The 21,194-nt window shown below is 36.4% G+C and overlaps 1 protein-coding gene across 2 annotated transcripts in view; it reads left to right on the forward strand.

The window, feature by feature from the left end:
* Window positions 1-21,194, forward strand: part of LOC119735028 (myosin heavy chain, striated muscle-like) — a 66,092-nt gene that overhangs the window by 2,682 nt on the left and 42,216 nt on the right. For both annotated transcript variants that reach the window (XM_038208713.1, XM_038208714.1), the window contains exons 3-12: window positions 1,711-1,854; window positions 11,736-11,892; window positions 13,928-13,955; window positions 14,952-15,060; window positions 17,737-17,829; window positions 18,430-18,493; window positions 18,863-18,961; window positions 19,629-19,732; window positions 20,021-20,159; window positions 20,311-20,429. In XM_038208713.1, the coding sequence (XP_038064641.1) occupies window positions 1,711-1,854; window positions 11,736-11,892; window positions 13,928-13,955; window positions 14,952-15,060; window positions 17,737-17,829; window positions 18,430-18,493; window positions 18,863-18,961; window positions 19,629-19,732; window positions 20,021-20,159; window positions 20,311-20,429 (1,056 nt within the window). The remainder of the gene's footprint in view (window positions 1-1,710; window positions 1,855-11,735; window positions 11,893-13,927; window positions 13,956-14,951; window positions 15,061-17,736; window positions 17,830-18,429; window positions 18,494-18,862; window positions 18,962-19,628; window positions 19,733-20,020; window positions 20,160-20,310; window positions 20,430-21,194) is intronic.

Below are 21,194 nucleotides of genomic sequence, written 5' to 3' on the forward strand. Positions count from 1 at the left end.
ATGGAAATCATGGGAAGGTGATAGAACAAGAAATGTAGTAAAAACAGTTACGTTTAAATATGATGTTAGGTCTGGAATAAAGTTAATAAATCTTATTGAAAGCTTCGGAAAGTCATTTGTGGTTCATTTGAATAGTTAGTAAGGGGCTCTTGTTACATGCTATCCTTGAAAATGCATCTTTGTGTCAAATTTAACCTTATTTTCAATTTTCATTGTGGCATTTTGAACTTTTTTTGGTGGCTTTTTTGCTTTTATGCTAATGTGAATTTCCATATTCATGAACAAAACTGTGGTATCATTCCAGGCAGAAACCTAAATGTTACAGCTATTTCAGCACAAAAAGTTGCTAGAATTTTTGATATTTCGCTGTCGTAAATGTTATTTTCTTTGGTGATTCATTGTTGTGTCAGTACATGGCAGTAAGCCAATGAGCAACCTTAATTTTCTCACAAATATTTTCAATACCGGTAAGCCAATTGTTGGGTTCATAATTTGAACAGAAAACCCCTAAACTGAACAGTGTCTTCCTGAATGGACATCACAGCAACAGCACCCTCAGTTGTCTGGAAAAGCATGGACAATTTTTAATGTTTAAAGAAGTGCACTTTTCATTATTTCAATCAAATTAACCAAAAAGGGATGTCAAATATTTTACATACAATAAAGAGGAGTAGAAAGTTGCACAAAATGTGTTGTTAAGAAAAATTCACTTCATGGACCCTTTTTAACATGAAAGGATGGGCGTACATAATTTCAGAGTGGACGCAAAATGTCACATCATTGTTGCTTTAAAATGGCAAGAGAGAACAAACCCATACTTGCCAGAATTGATCGTCTTCCAGTGACTGTTACTCAAACAGTCCCTTTAATAAGAGCCACACTTTATTAAGTTGAACCCCCTCTTTATGTTACAAAGTAAATATTTGTCCAAGGTCTCAGCCCTTGTGGATTACAAGATTAATTGTGGTGTCTACATATGCATGTATATGTGACTACATGAAACCAGGCTCAGTTTAATAACAGGCTTGGATAATTATTGAAAGGGATACACAGGCATCTACCTAACAAAAAGGTTCAATTTTTCTTAACAAGATCCATTTGCTCTTTCATTTTAGATAAAATTTAAATAATTGACTTATGAACAATTTGAGATAAAAATTGTTTCTATAAACATTTTCTCACAAATGAAAGCATTTGTGGTATAAAAAGTTACCGGCCAGTACATTTGAACTATAGTGAATTCCTTAATAACACCTAATTCCAAGCTCCAGTAAAAGACAGAAAATGAAGAAGTCTTTTATGTCTTTACTGGTCATTTATTCACAGAATGAAAATAGATGGTATAAAATATTTCAGTTGGGCAATTACCAACTAGTGCATTATTTATAATTGGGATGAAATTTCTTGATGATTACATGTTAGTTTAGTTCATTTTACGTTCCTCTGAAATAGTTCATATCAACCCTTGATTGAGTCTTTCCAGTACTTCTATATATGTGGATGTGGTCTCCAATTCCTGACTTATTCCATCTGCCAAGACTGATTGTTCTCTGGGTGTTTACCTGCTTCTCAATCTTGTCTCCTCTCAATTTAAAGTTGAGACCTGAGAGATAAGAGAAAACACTAATCAGTCTAAACGGGGTAAATAACAAATAAAGAAAAAATGGTCCTGACTGGTAAACATTTTGCTTTCCCATTGTTCCTTTGCAGCAAGTGACCCTCAAGAAAGATGACACCCAACAGATGAATCCACCGAAGTTTGAGAAGGTTGAAGACATGGCTGGTCTGACCTTCTTGAATGAGGCCAGCGTACTTCACAACCTGCGCTCTCGTTACTTCTCAGGTCTCATCTATGTAAGTATTAGATTGGTTGAATTCAAACACATTGTATGGATGACAGTGATAGATTACAGTATGCCCTCTGTGATTTGATTGGTTGAATTCAAATGTATGTTTTGACAGTCATACTCAGTCATAGCCTACAATGTGCTGTGTTTGTGTACTAGATCAGCATCAACAACATTGGAATATTTCTGAAAACTGGAGGAAAAGTACATAATATGTCTCCTTAGTATGGGGTCCAAAGGGTGGGAAGGGGAAAAAAGACACTTTTTTAAAAGTAACGAATTGTTCCTTGCCTGCAGCTTCTGCTGCCCATCATTATTGTTGATGTCCAATTTCTATTAGCGTGTGTAAATCTTAAGTCGATCGTTCTCCAGATCTGGCCCAACACACTCCCTCCTAACTCAGAAAAGAAAGCTGCATGCACAATTCAAAACTCAGTTAAAAACCTACCTCCTCCCAACTTCTTAACTTGTGTTGAATTTCTATGTTAGTAGACTGTTGTGTACAGTACCGGTACATGTAAATGCCAACATTGCAATATTGCATATCACCCGCAATTGTGCCAGGATCAGTTCCAAATCTGGCAGACATGGCGCACTAGATACATGTACACTATGTAAATGCCTATTATTAAGGGAATAACAGTGTGAGGAGCTGGTTTTCACTGCGTGATAATGACTGGGTTTGGGGGTGACCGCTGTTAATGGACGCGTACAACTTCTGCTGCCGTAGCCAAACAAATTACAACAATGTTTTCATATTTTTACCTTATGGCGGAAGCTGAATTTTGTTTACACATTCCTTGTGTCCTGAATTACAAAGATGCTTGGTTTAGGAAAGATAAATATGTCGATGGGCGAAGTATTTACAGAAAATAAATCGTAGATCTACGCTTTCGTCGTAACATCCTCAGTATAGTGCACTGCCGCTGTACGATGTCGTTTCAAAACTTCCTTACGCGCGCGCACCCATAGCAACTGTGTTGCGTACGCGCGCGTCAGTCTCACGCGAAGGTGGTTGAGCACATGTGCAGTGCTGTATTGTTACAAGCTGCCGTATGACTGTTGTAAATTTGGCCAATCATTGCCTTCCATGGGGCTGGATCAATGCTGGTTCAGGGGCCATTTATTCGCTTGTTCTTTGAAGCCGGTCATTATCACCGTTAATGCCCGGCCACGTGATCGAGTCTCGACCAATCAGAAACCATCAACTCTCCAAGGTATTTATTAATATTTATAAAGGAAATTGGCACATGAAAATTGTGCTATTTTAAAGCACATACTGATGATGAGTAAAAGTTCACAATAAAAGCAGAAGAATTAGGAGGCAGGATACTTAGTCAGGTTGCTTGCATCTGCCCGTTGTAGCATAATGCCTCAATAATGTTGTGGTAAAATTACATTTAATTAGAATCAGTAAGTCATACACTTGCCATCCAGTCAAACCCTGCAATATGTGACTGGCTTCACAAAAATAGGGTATGAAGTCGCGCTGGGCATTATTGTGTAATGGCAAGCTCAACATTGAGAGGGTGAAAATTTCGTCGAAATGTGATTTTCATTTTTTGTCATGAATGACATCTTTAATACCTACAGTTTCAGGTTTCATTCACAGAAATGTTGATTTTGATGAACAAAGTGGAAAAAACAACCATTTTTGTGTGTCGTCCTGTTGTTTTACAACAAAGCCAGCTATTTCAAAGCCTGTTTTCTCAGTTGTGTAATTTGAACTCCAAGGAAGTAATTAATATGCAAATACGTCATATCTCCAGAACGGCTATGGAGTTCATAAAAATGACACTGTGGGCTTTCCAACCATGGATATGTAACTCAATTTCACATTTGTTACAAGTGACATAATGCCCTTTTTGTGGAGCACTATGCATACACAAAGAAAGGTTCATTCACTCTAAGCAGCCTGTCTCCAAAACAAAAGCCTATTTTTTTTTAAAGAAGGTTGCAGGCATCCAAAAAAGGAAAAAGTGATTTTTCTGGTGGGAATACATGTAGGCCATGTACATATACCAGTGTTGGAGCAAAGGCTTTGACCCTCAAGGCCAAGGCCAAGGCCAAGGCTTTGACCCTCAAGGCCAAGGCCAAGGCCAAGGCTTTGACCCTCAAGCCTCGAGGCCAAGGCCAAGGCTTAACCCTCAAGGCCAAGGCCAAGGCCAAGGCCCTGTTTTATGAAATGACCACTGATATAGAACTAATTACATGTATAGTCAAATGAGTGACACATCATCACGCAAGGGCGGATCCAGAACACAATTTTGGGGGGGGGGCAAAGAAATTTTGGTCCCCCCCCCAAAAAAAAAGTGGGTCAAAAAATTACGGCTTGGGCTTCGGGGCCCGCTTAAGGGCCCCGAAAAAAAATTTGGATTCGAGATGCTCTGTGGTGCGATTTGAGGCAATTTCTGACCATTTTAACCGATGTTTTTTGAGGAGAAGATGGTGGTGTACTCATTGCCTGCCTTTATTACGACGTCACATAAAAAAAAATGGTTTCGTTTTTTTTTAAGGGGGGGCATGGCCCCTTTTGGCCCCCCCTGGATCCACCCTTATCATCACGAATTGCTCGTTACGAAGAACAACATTTCTTTAATTGCAATCAACATGCTCGAATAGGCCTACACCGTTTTATGACTGCACTGTATCTATTAAAGTATAAGTTCAGGTCTTCAATATGGTTTAACTAAACAAAATAATGATTTACTTCTATATTGACACACAATTCTCCCAAGTGTAACAAAAGGGGGATCCAAGAAACTGATTTGGGAAATTTTTATTTGCTGGCCCAACATGGTCAGAAATATCAGCATTATCTAAAACAGATACATGCAAATCTTTAGCACTTATCAGGGAGACATATACAACCAATCAGATCTATTCCATAGTTATATGCAATTAAAGTGATCATCTCATTAGCCCCACAAGTGTACGGAATATTTTTGCAGCAAATCTACTACAATGGTAACAAAATGTGATGCTACAAAAGTGGAAGTGTGCCCAACACACAAATCTATAGGGTGCTTCCCTCCTCCATGGTAATATGATTAAAATGGTAACAGCAAAACTTCGAACAGATTTATCTGGAAAATGCAAAAATCTATGGGCCTTGAAGAGCCTTGACTCAAAATTGCAAGGCCCTGAACCCTCAAGGCCAAGGCCAAGGCCAAGGCCAAGGCTTTTGCCCTCAAGCCTCGAGGCCAAGGCCAAGGCCCTAAAATCCAGCCTTAAGGCAGCCTTAAGGCCAAGGCCCAGCATCAAGGCACTACATCACTGACATATACAAGTTGAATAATTAATTAAAATAGGGAAAAAACTGAATAAATTGTTGAAGAGCACGGGCGGGAAATACCGGTACAACTTTATAATCTGGTCTACATTTCCGTTAATCCATTTGAATTACATGCTTCAGATACTAGTGCATAGGGGGCCTAAAGATTTGCATTTTTAAGTCTGACATGTATGGTGAGTTGAAAGAGGCTAAACCTTGCATACATTTTGGGAACCTAATGCATCTAGCACAAAAAAAGGAATTGCTACATGTGCACTCAGGTAAAAAAAAAACCTTTCCAAAACTGAATGTAAGGTAAAGCAACTTACAAAATTTGTTACATACGTGTACATGTAAATTAAAACAAATTAAAGTTATTATATTCAATTAAAACTGTATTATTGGGTTAATTAAACACTGAATCGAGGAATAAATCTAACTTGCACCAGTTATAATTTCAATATCTTACAAATTTGCCTTAAAATAACAAAGCCTACAGGGTACTCAAGATACATTAAAAACAACCCAATACATTTTAGTCCATGAGAAATATTCCCTTGTTATTTAAGAGCATAGTTACTGATAAATAGGCCTTAAAATAAATTTGCCTTAAAGCAACAAAGCCTGTAGGGTACTCATACAAATTTAAAACAACCCCAATACATTTTAGTCCTTGAGAAATATGCCCTTAATTGTTATTTAAGAGAAGATATAAATAGGTTGATTGGGTTTTTATTTCTTTATATATTTACAATTTTTGGCATTCCATTTACACATGAACAAATACATTTTTTTTGGTTGTCATGCTATTTAGTTTGTGAAATAATTGACCAGACCAGTGGCCGTGTGGGTGCTATTTGATATCAAGGCATTCAGCATATCTCCACATGAATTGTTCATTAGAGAGTGAATACTGTAACTCTGTAATTCGAGAGAGGAATATTGTGCACAATACCCCCTGGTGACCTTATTAAAATTTAGGCCTGAATAAACAACCCCCAACTATTTTGTGAAGTTGCGCGAGAAAAAAGGCTCAGTTCCACCAACTTCAATTACGTGAATGGTCTCCAGATGTAGTTTTTTTGTATTCACTTATTTCAGGAACATTTTTATAACACATTTATTTTGCTATGTATCCTTTAAATAAGATCAGTTAAATTTATTCTTTTCTTTTGTTGAGTGGATAATTTAGGGTCTGTCAATTTTAGGGCTTTTAATATGAATGAATTGAAACTGAGTGAGAAGAGAACGGTTGAGGTGGTACTCTAGTCAGTTCCTGTAGTAAAAATAGATTTTTATTTGAATAGCAAAAGTGAAATAGTCAGGTACAGTAATGCTTTTATCATAGCTGCATGAAAAGCTAAACCTACATTTTATCTACTTTTTTGGACTTCCCTCAGCTGTTCCATTACCTAACCTATACATGTACATGTACATGGTAGGCCTATGGGGCACAGTACAGACATGATGTAGAATATTAGCTGTGTCTCGTGTTGAGTATGGCACCAGAGAGTCAAACATGAAACACTGTGCATTCCATCTGTACTGTGTGCAGGCATGCCTGACCATATAGGGTGATGCCTCAGATTGCATTGAGATTGCAATAGCTGCGCATGTTATCAGTCCACACACTGAGGAAGCTAAAGGTTTTAAAGAGCATCCGATAGCAGAAGGTTATGTGACCAAAGATGTTACAAGCTACATAGTAAACCCATCAGAGGCTCTGACAGTGCAAAAATAGGTCACACCAGAGTTCACCTGTCATATTGCCAATTTAGAGGCCACTGACTTTTTATAATTTTGTTTTGGGTGTAATTGAATTGGTGTGTAGAGAGTGCCATCACATTTAGGGTAAACAGATATGGAAATGGAATTCTTGTCTGCTAAAAATTTGAACAGAAATGGCCATGAGTATGTGTTCTTAATCATTTAATGTTTAATTACATGTAGTTCTCTGAGACAGTACTTTCAATCAGTCAACATTGCTTTCCTAAACAGAACAGTTGATAAATTTCAAGTTTTATTTTAAATTAAATAACAAAATTAATAATTTAAGTAGGCCCTATTATGCAATTTAAAATTAATTCATGATTAAATCTGTATGAATATAAAAAGTTGTTGGTTACTCAATTTTTTAATGTCACATTTAATTGTAAAACTTCATTCACAATACCAGAAATTTAAATGCAAGGAAAAGTTGTGAAAAATACCAAATATGATATTACATGTAGCATATTGTTAAAAATATCCTGATTTGTGTAACTACACAAATTTCAACCATTAAGATGTTTACATTTATAACTTAAAAACTAGATTATTTCAGTACTACAGGCTACACATTGAAACAGCTAGACTTTGTCAGATTTTTAAAGGTATTCCTAAGGAAAGCCATTTTTAACATTTAATACATGTATCAATCATGTTCTTTATTAAGATGACCGTTTAGGAATTCATCGTGGACACCTGAGCAGCAGGAAAACCCATCATGGTCTCATGACCTTTGCCATGATAACAAACAAAACCTGGACATCACTCCCAAACGGGACCTCATTAATAAATGGGTAGCCATAATATTTGGACAGATGAGGAAATATTAAGCATGATTCATTGATCTGTTGGGAGAATGGATTAGGATGGAAAGGTTTCATCACCGTCCATAATGGAGAGTCAATTCACAGTTGTCACTGTACTACTTGGAATGGCACCAGATATTTTCAAAGCAGCATAGAATTGATTGTTCACAAATGAGGCTTTTTATAACCGTCACCAAAGTGTGAAGTAACCATGATGCCTCTTTGTTATCACCTGGCCAATGGAGAAGGAAATGTGTCAAAGGCGTAAGATTTTAAAAAAATACTGGAATGGGTATTCCCATAATCAGCTATGTGCATATGAAACAAAAGTGAATTGGACCATTTCTTAATGGGCAAATGTAAGGAAGGTCCATCCCAAAGATGACATGTATTTGAAATACTACAAGCCTGATGGTTCTGGTTGACAAATTGGTCATTCGTTGATTCCTGGGGGACTTTTCTATCTCTGATTATTCGTTAAAAAAGTTTGTATTCCTACAAAAATCAAAAGTCCAACAATTTCTTTATAAATATGATGCATTGACATTAAAGTCCCACACATTGCTATTGGCAGACAATTAGTTGTACAGAATGGGATAAATGTCCTTAGTTTGATAGTTAAAATAACTTTTGAGGGAATGTTACTTTAAGTTTAATTAAAAATGTGTTACCTAAAAGTATTTTGATAAATGCTTTCAAAAAATAAGTGAAAGTATACCTGTGCCAATTAATGTTATTACACACACATTTCAAGGGAAATTTACCATCATCTAAGTATTTCAAGTTAATGTAAACAATGCCAATTGACCCCATGTTCTGGCTGACATACAAAATGCAAGTGTTGTCTCAACTCTATTTGGTCTGACTTTACAATGCAAACACATAGATCTCCACGGTGTGGGGATAACACCCACTTAACTTTTTAAGTATCAGGCTCGTAATCAAAAGTAAATTTACTTAAAGGGCAATTTGGTCAGAACTTAACATGCTCATAGGAGATAAGTCAAGTATGTGTTCTTTGTTGCTAACTTTTAAATACATTAGGAAATTTGTTGCACAGATTCACTCCAATTTGTGTTCGGGGTGACAAAACAGACAAAATAATATTTTTGGACAATTTTAATAATTTATTCAATTATATCCTTTAAGCTGTTGAAATGAGTTGCACCATAAGGTTTAACTGATTCAGCAATCAAAGTTAGACAAGGTATTTCAAGATTTAGCTGACAGGATAACTGTGTAACCTTTTTAACTAGGCCTTCTACTTCGAGATAAACTATAGGGAAGGTCATTTAACTGTCACAATGCTTAGTACAATATTTGTATTGTTGGTTCTAACATCAAGCAAAATTCAGGTGGCTCCTTTTTTTTATAATTCACTGCTCAGAAAAACCTACATTTTCGTATGAAGCTCTTTAATTTCATTGTCCCATTCCTAAAAAAAAGTTGTATTTTTTTTTCTTCAAGTGGGAATATATTCTAAAATCAACAGGGCTTTTTCATGAATAAATTGAGCCATACAATCTTCAGTGTTGACTGGCCCTACAAGTTACATGCAATTCAGTTAGGTACATGTATCATGCAAAAATATTCAGAACTTGATACGCTTGTGTTAGATTGCAGAAATAATTTGGTGTTACATTTGACAAAGTTAGAGCAGAAAATTAAGGCGTAATCAAGTTTCAGTGCAACATTAATATGCAGATTGAAACAACGGGCAAACCATATCACATATTGATGTCTATTTCTTAAAAGTTCATCGCTCTTTTTTCTTTGAAAGAAGGGAAGGCTTTCAGCAATGCCCTGGCCAAGAAACCAACATGGCACGAAAGTTATACATTTGGTTTACGCAACTGGGTTTGCAGTATTTGGTTTGCCATGTGAATCCTATGCGATTCTATTCATATTGAAAAAAAACCTACCTATTTGCTTGCATTAAGAGGACAAAACTAGGGATAAGGTTGTGGTTCTTTCTACATTCAGATTATTAAAGAACTGTTTACTTTGTAATACTCAGTAGTTGTAGACTTTATGTGACCTGAGCAAGACCTAGGCCCTTCGCAAAACATCACTCACTTTGTGGATGTTACAACTATTTAAAATGTTCCCAACTTAGATAAAACTATGTTGTAAATTCCCAAGTTCTGTGCTGATTATCCCACATTCTGACAGCTATATTTGTAAACAGGCCATAAAAGTCATGCACGCGATCTGACCCCAAAACTGTCACCTAAGATTTTTCTGAGAAATGAGAACTGCATGCACTTTATTGCTTTGAAACTATAAATTCTTTTGATTCAAAATTCAGCACATACCAAATATGCTGGATAAACTGAAGTTGGCACTATGTGTGTTTAATGTTAGTGATGGGCAGAGTTCGGGGGAACTCGGCAGAACTCCTGTTGGTTCCATGCCATTTAATAACCTCCATCAGCTGCATTGGACTTGACTAGCACTGGATAGTGAATGGCCTATATACTACAGTGAGTGCCCAGCCAGCAATGCTTTATATGGTCAGGGCTTGGCATGGGTATGCCTTGACGGATATGTGAGGAATTCCTCAAGGGGTTGATGGGTGTCTCAATGCTACTGGGTTTGCTCATTTGACTTGATCGATCCTCTTATGGTTTATGTCATTGATATTACATGAATTGACAATTAAAATATAGGTCTACAAATATCTTGACAGCCAGTTCTTCAAAAAGTGGACAGGATTGGACAGAAAAAAAGCAAATTGCAAGAGAAAACAATTTTGCAAAAATAATTAATTTCAGTAAACAATAAGGGGTTGCTGGCTCATACACTCACTGTCATTGAATCAAACATTGCACATTGGCTAGCATCAAAATGATACTTTTTCTGCTTAAATGTTGGCAAATATAAACTTACAAACAGTCAAACATTCATACTCAAAACCAAGTGACAAAATATAGGTTATTCTGACAACTTTCTAATGCATAAAAAGTGTTTTTCACAGTGCATTGACAGAATAGGACAATTCCAACATCGATATTCATGTTCTTGTCAGTGCTTATTTGAAGGAACTTAAAAAAAAAAATTGGAAATTCCAGATTTACAGCATGTGCCTACACCTGCTTAAATTACCTCCTGATATTTTGTTTCACCCAGAGTTTCCCAATTTAAATTCCATGCACATCATGAAATCCATACTTTGTCAAATAGCAAATAAAATGTAAAAAACAACAACAAGATAGGGCCTATCAAACTAAAAACACATTTTTTGTTTACAAAGTTATCTTGCCCATTTTATTCAATACCGGTCTGCTAACTTTTTAACGTGTGTAATATGTCAGTTTGCAAAACAAACAGAGTCTGGAAAAGTAACTCTTGCACCCAAAAATGAACATCCAGTAGAGAAAAAAAATGTTTGTTATTCCAACTGATATTGGGGAGATATTTGTCAAAACCAAATCTCATGATTTATGCAAACTTGTACAAATTTTTTTAATGCAGCTTTCTTAATTATTAACAGACTAGAAGTTTAACAAAGTATATACAATTATGGAAGTCAGATGGCAAGAAGGTATTAAGACCCGATGGAATCATTTTTATGAAGTCAAAATGAACCAATGTCAAGTAGAAACAGATAACCTAGGCCCCTGAAATCACAATGAAATACAATCAATTCTTTCAACCCTTGGACATCCCTTACATTTTTTTTCGGTTGTCCCGATCCAGAATTGTAAGTTCCTTTCTCAGTAAGATTTGTTCTCCATTTTTTGTTGTTGGTATTTTGAGTGCATGTTAATTTGATTAATTTGATCAATCCAGTAGTAGTAGCTTGTTTCTGTCTGACAGTTTGGGATTAGGGATTCCACCTTGCATGCAATTCAGCAGATAATAAACAGGGGTTGATTTGAGAGGCTTATCTTATGAAGTGATATTCCACTGTTTTGTTTGCTTGAGAGCAAACTCTGATTGTGCTAGAGTTTAAGTTGTCTCTAAATTGAAGTTTGATTTAAACTGGATTGAATTTGGACTGGTCTCCAATAATTTCTTTGCCTGTGATTGAAATCTTAGACCTACTCTGGGCTGTTCTGTGTGGCCATCAACCCCTACCGTCGCCTGCCTATCTACACTGACAAGGTGGTGATGCTGTACAAGGGAAAGAGGAGGAATGAGATGCCACCCCATGTCTACTCAGTGGCTGATAATGCCTACCATGACATGTTGCAAGGTATGATAGCCCCAGACCTAAACTCTTTAATGAGCCTCTTTAACCAAATGTCGCAGAAGCCCTCAATGTAGCCACAATTTTATTCGCCCAGCTCTTAATTTAGTCTCAGTAGTCAGTACAGTAAATTAATGGTCAGAACTACATGCGCATTTAGCTCTTGGGATACATTTAGGTACTGCACAGCCATAATAAGTTGGGTAAATTAGTTTGAGATAAAAACGTTTAATTTAAAAAGTGGTGTATTTATTATTATTATACTGGGTTTTTTTTGGGGGGGGATGACAGCACTACATCCCATTTAATCTGTTCTCTGTTGAAGGGTCGTTTGCATCACTGTAGTTGGAGTTGCAGACATTTTGAGGGTTTGCCTGATGCATATGTGTTTACCAATTCCACTATTGTTATGCACTTGTTGGTGCTTCTAAAACTGTAAGCTGTAGCTATTCATGGAACTGTTATTTTCTTGAGGAATTTTTGTTGGAATTCCATTTTTGTAGTGAGTTGTTATACTGTCATGCTGTGCTTAGAAATGTCAAGCCCATTAAAACTGTCTGCCATGCCAAAATATGTCACACATAATTGACAACTGACTCATGGACTAAAAAAAACCCTTCTTATTGTGACTACTGCATGTAGGTTGTTTTTCCCAAGCAAATAACATGCAGCATGTGATTTTTTGGGAAGAAGTATGCACTATTGCATTTGTAAAAGATTGGAATTCAAATACCAGTATAAGGAAAGCGCTATGTTGCGCTTTTTAATAAAACATCTGCATTATGCATTCTATTTTATGGGAGGTATGGGAATATGTTTGTCATTCTTGCTCAACCAGAAACTTGGGTTTTTGGTGTACTTGAATGTAAAATACAACTTGGGATTTTGGAGGTTGTTTTGTAGAGATTTTCATCATTAATGAAATTGTTGCTGATCCTAGACTCTCTGTACCTGACTGACTGACTGACTGACCGACTGTCATTTTTATGGCTCAAAAAAGGACTTTGTTGCTCCCAGAGGGCCAGCCAGCAGTCCTCCCTGTCTACTTTGACCGACTGCCTGACTGACTAAATGACTGACTGATGGCCTGCCACTTGTGAATTATTCATTTCATTTCATTTTATACAACACCTCAATAAATCCCCGTCATCTGATTGGTGGATCGTTGATCACATGCCATTGAATTATTCGTACCAACGCACGGCGCGCACGTGGTGCGCAGCGCACAGTGCAATGGAAGTTCTATTGCACGGTGAATAGAACTTCCATTGCACGGTGTCACTGCTGCTGGTAGTGGCGCTGTTTTAAATCGAGATGAATTAAATATGATTGTTCTCAACCTGTTGAACAGTTTGCATTAATAAAATATGATGAACTTGTCAAACTTTTAAACAGTTTTTAACCTGATAACATTGGCTATTAAAAGTCAACCAATCAGATGGCAAGGATTTATTCAGGTGTTATATAAAACAAATAATGAATGTTTCACGTTCGTGCAATGGGAAGAATAATTTCATTCGGTGACAGATGAAATGTTCCATTCCACTCGGCTTCACCTCGTGGAATGGAACATTTCATCTGTCACTTCATGAAATTATTCTTACCATTGCACTCACAAACATTCATTATTTGTATATCATTAAATGGTGTATTGAATCAAATCATGGCTCGCAGCTTAGGGCTGAATCAAACATGATTTGACTGGGAAAAAATAGTTATCCCATCGAACATGACTTGACTGGAAAAAAATAGTTATCCCATAAAAATACCATTATAAACATTAAAATATTAAGAAGTACCAGACAAAACTGACCCCAAAAAAACGAATACACGACAAAAACAAAACTACACTAGACAACTGCTCAGAGCATATAACGCATGGACTATGGCATTAGATCAAATGTCATTAAAAAGCAACAAATAAAATAAATGAATAAAACTACACTTGCTTAGGTCTCACTTTGGCCCAACAATTTGACCACAATAACATGTTTCATTACACTACCAACTCTAATTGTTTACCCTTAACTTTTCCTTGTAGATCATGAAAATCAGTCCATGTTGATCACGTAAGTAAAGCTAACGACCGTCGGAGTGCGTTTGGTGTGTTTTGGTGAAAATATCATTTGCATGTTGTTTTGCTTTCATGATTTGTATTTAAAAAAGAAACTGCTATCACTTACCATCTTGCCTCAGTTAGTATTGTCATTTATAGGCCTACGTGTTTAAATGAAGGATGTCCCCAATCTTTTGTAGCAATAAAACAGTAATTACCTGACATAGTCTAAATGTTGAGGGAGAGGGAAGATTCCCCTTCTGCCAAATACATGCCCTTCTAGATACACATGTATGCTCTCCATTTGGACAATCTTACATTAATTCCCCTATTACACTGTCCTTTTAAACTTAATTTTTACATGGTACTCACTTCAAATAGAAAAATAAGAATCAACAATTGTTTGAGTGTTTGTAGGTAGTAATGAGAAGTGACTTTTAACATTGCTGTTATATTTGTTGTTGACTAACAAATGATGTTTCTGTTTGTTTCTTCTAATTTCTAGACTCTTTCAAGTACATGCAACTTTTCTTTAGCATCAGCCTTCCTCAAATCACATAAAAATGATCTGAAGAACATTACTGTCTTGGATATGGACATTTACTGTCTTGGATATGGAATTTTAAAGAATTCACTCTTGAACATGATTTTTTACTGTGACCATTTAAACTTCTGCACCATCAAATTAAAACATGTGTCACTGAGTTTTTACATGATTTTTTATTGAATGTAAATAGTGTAGTGTGCTTTTCCCTGTGGGTGTTGTGACTAAGAGAGGTTTCCAAACACAGTTCATCTTTTTTTAACCAAACATAATCAACAACATAATAAAAAGTGTGATATATATTAAATTGTTAAATTGCATCCTAAAATTTGGAATAATTTTTTTGACTGTATTGCAGTGGACTCTCTGCTGATATTTGACACAGTTTGGTTGTGAATAATCCCTTTTTTGATGAAAAACACAGATTTTAATTGTAATTTTTTATGATACTGCTCATCTTTACAGCGGAGAGTCTGGTGCCGGAAAGACGGAAAACACCAAAAAAGTCATCCAGTATTTTGCCAACATTGCTAGTTCTCATGCGGGCAAAGGAGGCTCTGAGGAAGGGAAGAAGGTATTTGCTTCAGAACAAGCTGCGAGATGCTAGGTCACAGTGGTAGGGCGGTAGTATGAGAGGAGTACTGCACTCCCTGGGCTGCCTGGCCTTCAACCCCACCTCCTACGCCAGCCTCCCATACCTTCATTTTCTTTTCTTTAAATTTTTCCTTGCACGATATACATTTCCCTATTCGCAGACAAACTGCAAGCTCTGCACATACAGTATGTGAATTTGCTCGATATGCAGACAAAGAAACAAAGTGAAAATAATTATAATCAATTAGCTAAAAAAATGCCCCCCCCCCCCCCAAAAAAAAAAAGAAGAAAAAAAGAAGAAGAAAGAACGAAGAATCGTTTGCCATGGAATCAAGATGTAAACAAAGACTGTAGTAGTGTCTAATTTTTTTAACTGGAATTGTGCATGCTGAACATTTCTAACAAAACTCACTTATATACTAAAAATATTGATTAAATGATATCATGCCTTTCACACTATCATGGGATGAAATTAATATTTTGTATCAAGTTTGTTCAAAAATAAGTTTGTTAATAGAGATTTTGATTGTTTGAAAAAGAAAATTATGATTGTTGAGTTCCATAACACATGTCCATTTTCTTATTGACTTGATATAACTTATCATAACTCCATGGTCTTTGACAAAATCATTATTTTTTCATGAAATTTGTTTAAGAACAGGTTTTGAAACTAACCTGAATTAATCTTATCAAAATGATGAGTTTTTGACTGGTCAAAATATGTCATTTTATTTGTGTGAAGTGGATATTAATGTTGTCTAAAGTTCTTGTTGGGTTTGAAAAGAGTTCTCTTGGAATTGTTTTCCTTCCAATTAGTAGTTACAACATAACCACGGGTGGGAATCATGGTGTGGGCAAGTTCATTTCACATCATTCATTTAATTGTTTCAGACATTGATTTTGGGAGTGCCGAGTGCTATTGCTTTTTCTCTGCTGAATTTGGTACAAAGTCACTGTGGTTGAATCAGACGTTGTTATTTACTAAACATTGCAAGTAGATTTAGCATCTAACATTACTCCAGCTTGCATCTTATATACCCTGCAAAAGATCAGAGAGGTGATTGAAAATGTAGCCGTTGATAAAAATAAACTTTAATAATTATACTTAATAACTATAAAATATGCACTACAATCACCCAAATCCATGTATAATTTTCTTAACCCTTCGGACTTTCTTTCCTTTCTGCATTTCCTGCAACAGCAACAAAATCATGCATAATGCCCTTCTGCCATGATGCCAAAAATCAAATCCTTGCTCCGCCCAAATCTGTGACCCACTATCTCGTCGGCAATAATTGAAGCCTGGTAAAAAAGCCTTGCGTGATCGCTGACCCGTCCTTCCGTTTTCTTACTCTCTTGTTGTGTTGTATTTGTTGATGGGTCAGGAGTCATGCAAGGTGCCTTCTTGTCTCGTTCTCAGTGTGCGCCTTATGGTGATGTTGGTACGTTCTGGTTGTTAGTTTGCTCAAATAGGGGGGGGGGTTGTCTTTTGCAACAAACCTATATAGGGCACATCAGTAGGGGTTAGAATTCCTGATTCAATACACCTTATAAATTCATTCAGTCTGGGAATCAAATTGTGGCCATTTTGATCGATTACTTTTCAGTGTTTTTCCATTTTTTTATTTCAAAGTTGGATTGTAGTTTTCATAAGTATTTAAAAGGAGCATAAATCAAAGTTAAAAACCATCAAAACCAAATATATTTATTATATCTAGTATAACTCTAGATTGGCAAAAAAAAGTAACTACATGTATTCACAAGTTGTATTTGTACTCATAATCTGGCACCCACGACCACTGAACAAGCCTCATCACCATGCGCAGTTCCTTGCAACGTTTATGACTCAATTAGTAACTGTTGTCAATCTCAATCTGTTATTGCTTTCCGTCTGAGATGTGACATGTATATGGCGTGTGTTTCGTGTAGATCTTCACAAAGTAAGTTTTGTTCTTGACCAGGTATTGCATTTTGCATTTATGGCTAAATTATTTCAGAAATCTTTGTACGAAAGAAAGCTGTGTGTTCCAAGTTTTAAAGACATCAAACTATCGTGTGGTTACTATTTAATTGGACGTCAACAAATTTGAGGAAATTTATAAAAATTAATGTGCTCCAATTTTGAATGAATGTGATGAATTCATTCAACCTTAAGGTCATTCAATGCATAATTGGAGTCTTACATCAAACATTCTAATAACTATTGTTACATTGATGTGCGTTATATGAAGTTTGAAATACTAAAAAAAAAAGGAAAGGTTGGGTATTAATTGTTAAGGATTTGTTGTAACAAACAATTCACACTACATTATTGCTCATTGGATGAAAACAATGGAATTGACATGAGGTCAGAGGTCATGATATGATGTCCGACATTACTCCAACTTCCCTCTGGGAAATGAGGTAAAATGTCAGTTGTATCATTTCAACTTTTTCCCCTTCATTTTTGTCTTGTTTACAATTTGTCATTGTTAATGTCAAAACAATATTATTTGACTAAACTCTTGCTTCTCTTTGTTGCTCACCATGTGAAGTACAATGTAACATTTTACATTCTTATTTCTTCATCTTCCTGTCATTTTCCACGTTGTGCTAACCTATATTTGCATAAAATGAATATTCATCATCCCCAAAACAACCTACAATGTACTATTAGGGTAACTTGGAGGATCAAGTCATCCAGGCCAACCCACCTCTGGAGGCTTTTGGAAATGCCAAGACCATCCGTAACGACAACTCCTCGCGTTTTGTAAGTAATGAACAACGCGGGTGGCTGGGTGCTGCCTTCGTTTGTGCTGTGGTAACAGATTGTGTTAGATTAATTTTTATAACAATTATGCCAAAATATTGTGTCGTTCTTTGAAAGGAAAAATAACCAAAAACTATATAATGCAGGTGTAAAATTTAGTTTCTAGAAAAGAAGCTAAACCTGTTTTAATGTACATGTATGTAGTTGCATCTCAACAGTCAACTGAAAGATTTTGTAACTGCATGTAGTGACCACAAACAATTTATTTCCACTTGGTTTTGTCATTGAGAACAAAACTTTTAATTTCAAAAATATAACTTGTGTGATTGGTGATATTTTACTTTTACATTTTGACAGCAAATTTTTGTTGGATTGACACCAAAAAAGTGTGTGCATATTATAATGTCAGTAACCACAAAAAGACACCTACAATACCTTTGATCAAATTCTGCAAAAGATTTTCTGGTTTGTTTAAAGTTTGAAGTGATTCAGTATTCATATTGTACAATTTATAAAGTGGTGAAAGTTGGCAACAGTCAGATTTTGTTTTGTTTTGTTACTTGGGTAGTAATTTGATTGATTTTCTGTGTATGAGTACAGGGTAAATTCATCCGAATCCACTTTGGTACCACTGGCAAGCTTGCGGGAGCAGACATTGAGACTTGTGAGTGTCCTTCATTTCATATGAATATTGTAGACCATGGTGAATAAAAAAGGACAACTGTGTGTGTTAATTGTTGAGGACCCTTTATGGTCTTTTCATGGGAGCCAAGTGTTGATCCTGAGATTTTACTGAAGTAATGTGTAAACAAAGTCTTAATAGTTTGAATTGGTTGTGTGCACTGTGTGCCATACCAGCACTAGAGCTCGACTTTGTTACCGTAGAGAGAATTTTTACCTAAGACTATAATGTCAGAAGTGTCTAAACCATTGACACCAGACATCGTCTGGATAAACCATGATTTCAAAATATTGGCAGACACACTTTGAGCTCTTCAACCCTCACCACGATGTATGTTTCTCCTATTGGCAGATTTACTGGAGAAGTCTCGTGTGATCTATCAGCAGCCGCTAGAGAGATGCTACCACATCTTCTACCAACTCCAATCCGGGCAAATTGCAGGTCTCAATGGTAAGTCACTGATTCCTTTATTTATAAGACAATGTAGCTCTTAACATTCAAGCGGCAGTACTGCTGGAGTGCTGTTCCAAATTGAAAATTGAACATTATTTGTCTGTCTGTGCACACAATCAGCTGGATAAAAACTTTCATTTTGTTTAAAATCAAGATTGAATGCACCTGGCATCCAACAGGTGTATTTTGAGTGGAATAGGAACAATCCAAGTTTTGAGGTGCTACTTTCACAAAGCAGTCAAGTGTTAGCACATAAAATTCTATTGTCAAAGGTGTTACAGATCCAAGAATCTAGAAGTTCAATTCATGGCTGTCACCAGGATTTGTATCCAAGGAGCAGTACAGGGTGCAATCATCCATCACATGCACTGAAGGCATGAATTCCTTCATTTTTTTTGGGGGGGGATGGTTTTAGAGGCCTCCCTTTGAAACTATTTTAAAAATTAGAGCATATGCAACTTTTATTTCTATTTTCAATTCATCCTATTTTCCAGGAGGGCACCTGTCCTCATGTACCCCCAACATCCATGTTTCAATGCCCACTTACCAACAATAAGTTGAAAAGTCTGCAACACACGTCATCTCAACAGTTATGGTTCTTGGGAGCTCAGCCTGGTGATCAGTAGCACTTTCGTTGTTAATATCCATTTCTCTTTCCATACAGAGAAACTCTTGCTAACTGGAAAGCCCACTGACTACAGATTTAGCAGCCAGGGAAAGACCGAGATTGACAACGTTGATGACAAGGAGGAGATGAAGATCACTGACGTAAGAAACCTCACATGTCTCTCACTGTGCTGGTTGTTTTTTAAAAGCATGCCTGGGAAAAGTATCTTGCGTTTGCTTTATACTTCTTTCATTAAAAAATATATAAAATTCTTGTTGATTTTTAACTCTCTGACATACCTGTAATACTGTTGTATATAGCCACAATGTTGATGTTTTTATAAGAAAGGTGGATGAAGTTAAGACAGTTGATGAGCAGGTGGTTTCTTACTTAGCATCATATGTGCTAACCCTATCCCTGGGGTTTGTCTTCTCTTTGTCTTGTCTCAGGATGCCCTGAACGTCTTGGGTTTTGAGGAGGATGAGAAGTTAAGTCTGTATCAGTTGACGGCTGGCATCATGCACTTTGGCAACATCAAATGGAAGCAGAGGCCAAGGGAGGAGCAGGCTGAAATTGAATCCACTGACAGTAAGATATTTAACTGTGTTACTGAACTGAAGAGAGCAGAATGGTGGTGGCGAAGGGGTGTAGCGTTTCAACTTTTCAATGATTCTAAATATATGTGGATTCCCATCCTGGTTTTATTGACACACTTGAACAATCCAATTTGATCCTGCAGCTGCTGACAAGGTTGCCTATCTGCTGGGTGTAAACTCGGCTGACTTGGTCAAGAATCTCTTGCGACCACGCATCAAGGTCGGCAGTGAGTATGTGCAGCAGGGACGTACCAAGGAACAGGTCAGTTGCAGATCATTGAATTCTTGCAATTAAGGATCAAAGTGTTCAATATAATATCTTGTGTGATCAGTAGGCTAATCATTGCTAAATTCTTTATTCAGAGATCAAAGCAATGATGTCAAATTAGTCTCTCGTACCTGCCAGTCAATTACTCATGAATTCTTCCTTTGGATCATCTTCAGTCCTTTCCATAACCCCTCCCTTATTCCTCCTCAGCATTTCCACAGTCTCCTTTTAAGGACTAACGTACCTGGTATTACATTAAAGGGAATGTACATCATTGGCTTTTGCTGTAATTTTCAGAAATGAACTATTTGAGGGGTTAGTATAATAGATCAAATATTGTTTAACTGACATGTTTGAAGTTTTGTGTTCGAAAATGCTTGAAAAACCAAGAAAAACAATAATGTTTAAGTAGTCTGGTTCCCTGACTCCACTAAAGATAAAATGGATCAATTTATAGATGTCAGAAAATTGTAAGGTAAGGGAACCACTCTAGCTGGCCTGTACCCGTTCAAAAACAGTTAGGTTTTTCCAACGGTGGTCAGCCGACCACCGTTGGAAATGTATACAAAAATACAATTTTCTTGAAAATGACTTGACACCAGGTGCCATTATTTTACAGGATGCTTTAGACTGTCATTTACCAACATCCTAGTAAGGTATTTTGTAAAAACTTGGTAGTTTTATTTTTCGATGATTGCAAATGTGGTATATTCCCTTTAACTCTAATTAACATTCACGGCAAATCATTTCTGAAGTCTT

The sequence above is a fragment of the Patiria miniata genome, unplaced genomic scaffold (genome assembly GCF_015706575.1).
Source record: "Patiria miniata isolate m_02_andy unplaced genomic scaffold, ASM1570657v1 HiC_scaffold_28, whole genome shotgun sequence".
NCBI lineage: Eukaryota > Metazoa > Echinodermata > Asteroidea > Valvatida > Asterinidae > Patiria > Patiria miniata.